This window comes from Chiloscyllium plagiosum, chromosome 48 (genome assembly GCF_004010195.1).
Source record: "Chiloscyllium plagiosum isolate BGI_BamShark_2017 chromosome 48, ASM401019v2, whole genome shotgun sequence".
In the NCBI taxonomy this organism is placed as follows: domain Eukaryota; kingdom Metazoa; phylum Chordata; class Chondrichthyes; order Orectolobiformes; family Hemiscylliidae; genus Chiloscyllium; species Chiloscyllium plagiosum.
Genome location: NC_057757.1, coordinates 970,000 through 973,345, shown reverse-complemented (window position 1 = coordinate 973,345; position 3,346 = coordinate 970,000). Strand labels below are relative to the sequence as shown.

Here is a 3,346-nt window from a genome sequence, read left to right as displayed (position 1 = left end):
GGTTACAGAGACAGGGAGGGGGTGTAGGGGCTGGAGGGGGTTACAGAGACAGGGAGGGGGTGTAAGTGTTTAGAGGGCTATGGGAAACCACAGCGAGCTGGGAAACAGGGATGAAGTTCCATATTCAATGAGTGAGGGTGGGGGAGGGAGGAAAAAAAAGAGAAGAGTCGATAGCGAGCACAGGGCAGGGAAGGAGATGGACCGCGTGTACACACAATGCTAACGCTGTGGGAAGGACAGCCCTTTCAGAATGAGCTGCTGTGTCTTTAAACCATCGAAGGTGCCCGAAATTCCTGAGCAAAGGCCAGCCACTCACCTGCACAAACCGCGCTCCACACGTCTCACACTTGTAAGGCTTCTCCCCAGAGTGGATGCGAGTGTGTGTCTTCAGATTGGCTGGCCGATTGAACTGTGCCCCACAGACTGTACAGCGATATGGCTTCTCCCCTGAGACAGACAGAACGGAAACCGCCCGTGGTCACTCTTCAGATCTCCTCTGTATTCTAATGTCGGAGCTGGGACAGCACCGCGAGAGACGGGCTCTGTCCCCAAGCAAATGCAACAGACCTCCTGGCTCCATCCAGCAACCAACCCCACCCCTAGAAACCAATCCAGGTGCCAGCTACGTCACCCAGCAGAGGCCTGGGTGCAGTGGGACTTTGACTGGGCTGGTGACCCAGAGGTGAACAGTGTGATGCTGGAAAAGCACAGTCGGTCAGGTTCATCCGAGGAGCAGCAGAGTCAATGTTTCTAACATAAGCTCGTCATCAGGAATCTGCAGTGCTCACTTCCTGCTGGTACCCCAGAGGTCTATACTAATGCTCTGTATTCAAATGCCGCCATGGAAACTGGCAGAATTTAATCATGCTTCTACCCGGTCAGTGAAAGAGCTCAAACACGTCAACAAGATGGACTTAATAAGGCAGCTCACCGCGGCGGGAGGGGGAACTAGGGACAGGCAGGAAATCCTGACCTGCTCAGGGATGCCCACACGAGTGAACTCGGGGTGGTTTCACTGCTACAAACTACTCCCTTTCCAGGGCTGCACCTCACCTGTATGAACTGTCCTGTGACTAGCCAGGTTCCCCTTGTATCGAAAAGCAGCCTGGCACATGTCACACTTGTAAGGCTTATCATCGCTGTGCACCCGTAGGAAGTGTTGCTGCAGAGAGTCCTCATCCGACAGCTTCAGGTAACAGGTGCTGCAGGAGAACAGGCTGTTCTCTGCGAGTAAAACAACATCAAACATCTCAACGACGGTTTAACCGGCCCGCACACTCCACCGCCTAGACGAGGAGACTCCACCGAAACAAAACGCTCAGAGGGTTTGACCCAGTCAGTGCCGATTGTCGCAGCACCTCTGCAGTGGGGGTGTGACAGCTCAGTGGTTAGCTCACTGCTACCTCACAGCGCCAGGGACCCAGGTTTGATTCCAGCCTCGGGAGACTGTGGCTGTGTGGGTTTCCTCCCACAGCCCAGGGATGTGCAGGTTAGGGTGGATTGGCCATGGGAAATTGTCCCATAGTGCCCAGGGATGTGCAGGTTAGGGTGGATTGACCATGGGAAATTGTCCCATAGTGCCCAGGGATGTGCAGGTTAGGGTGGATTGACCGTGGGAAATTGTCCCATAGTGCCCAAAGATGTGCAGGTTAGGGTGGATTGGCCATGGGAAATTGTCCCATAGTGTCCAGGGATATGCAGGTTAGGGCAGATTGACTGTGGGAAATTGTCCCATAGTGCCCAGGGATATGCAGGTTAGGGCAGATTGACTGTGGGAAATTGTCCCATAGTGCCCAGGGATGTGCAGGTTAGGGTGGATTGGCCATGGGAAATTGTCCCATAGTGCCCAGGGGTGTGCAGGATGGGACTAGCAATGGGAAATGCGAGGTTGCAGGGATACTTGGGATGCTTTTGCAGGATCACTGTGGTCTTGTCAGGCTGAATGGCCTCCTTCTGCACACTACAGGGACTCTAAGTTTAGAACCAGGGTCTGAGAATGAGGAGGCAGTATTCCTCAATCCCAGGGTGGATTCGCTGTACAAGCCCTGGGAGGCGGAGCCCAGCACCATTCCCTAACACTCACCCGAGCCGCTGTCTGAGTATTCCGAGTGGTATTCTGGCATTTCCTCGCCGGGTTGGGAGAGTTCGGAGTGGAGCTCACACAGGGAGCTGGCCGAGGAGGAGCGTGACGCTGGGGACTGAGATAATGACCTGAACAGGAATCAACACAGACAGACGTCACTCCAATGAAAATGGGCAAAGGGGAGTTACTGACCCCACCCCCACCACTCGCTGTGCCGCTCCCTCCACCCACAGCCCGTCACTCTGCAAGTGACCCAGGGGATTAAATACATCCTTGACAAAATTAACTTCTCCTCCACTCACTGCAGCCCTCAGGAGTTTTGCTCTCCAAGGGAGTCACAGTTTAAGTAGTTACGATTTGTCATCTGCGCCCACCTCAAACAGCGGCTGGTAAACTGGTGTCAACGCTCCCTCCTCAGTATGTTTGTGTCCGAGTGTGTGCCAATGCCCATCCATCTGTGCCCACCTGTCTGCACGTACCTGTGCCAGTCTGTCCCCACATCCATGCACCCCCTGTGTCAGTCTGGTTATGGTGCACCCCCTCCCCCTTTTCCTGTGGCTTAACCCCCCTCCCCCCCCACCCCCTCTGTGGAGTAGAGGAAGAGGCCACTACAACTCCACCTCCCTCCCAAATGGACGTCCATACCCTCCCAGAGCCTCCTGTTCTAACCTCCTCCCAGGGCCTGCTCCAACTCCCCCTCAGTGAGTTGCAGCCAGCCACCCCCCCCTGCGCTGAAGCAGCGCAGCCAGCCCTTCTCATGTCCCTCTGCAGCTGTGATGGTTGGTGTGTGTGTGGGGGGACAGGTTCAGGGTTCCGAGTTGGGAATTTCCAGGAGCAGGAAGCTCTGTACAATTATCCAGACCCAGCTGGTGCTAAGACAGGCTGACCCCGCTTCAGCCAGGGCTTTTAAACGAGGGACTGGGATAAAAAGGAGCACAAGCTTTTAAAAAAAAAAACAAAACCAGCTCAGAGGACTGAAGTTATTTTAACAGGGTCAGCGGAGCGAGCAGACAGATCCCGTACAACCTAAAATGAGGATGTATGGGAGACTGGTGCAGACTCTTCTGGAGAACTCTGCACAGTCCCGGGGCCTCTGTTACACCAGGGATGTGATCATGCTGGTGTGGGTTCAGAAGCGATTTACTGAGATGTTGCCAGATATGGAAGCTTGAGTTATAAAGGAGAGGCTGGCACTTTTTCACTGGAGCGTAGGAGGTCGAGGGGGTGACCTTACAGAGATTTATAAAATCACGAGGGGTAGAG

The 3,346-nt window shown here is 54.4% G+C and overlaps 1 protein-coding gene across 1 annotated transcript in view; it reads right to left on the bottom strand.

The window, feature by feature from the left end:
- Nucleotides 1-36: 36 nt before the first annotated feature.
- Nucleotides 37-3,346, bottom strand: part of LOC122544291 (B-cell lymphoma 6 protein homolog) — a 7,173-nt gene continuing 3,863 nt past the window's right edge. The window contains exons 4-6 of the mRNA XM_043683371.1: nucleotides 2,084-2,211; nucleotides 1,054-1,224; nucleotides 37-447 (exon numbers count right to left, since the gene is read on the bottom strand). Coding sequence (XP_043539306.1) covers nucleotides 125-447; nucleotides 1,054-1,224; nucleotides 2,084-2,211 — 622 coding nt within the window. The 3' untranslated portion in view covers nucleotides 37-124. The remainder of the gene's footprint in view (nucleotides 448-1,053; nucleotides 1,225-2,083; nucleotides 2,212-3,346) is intronic.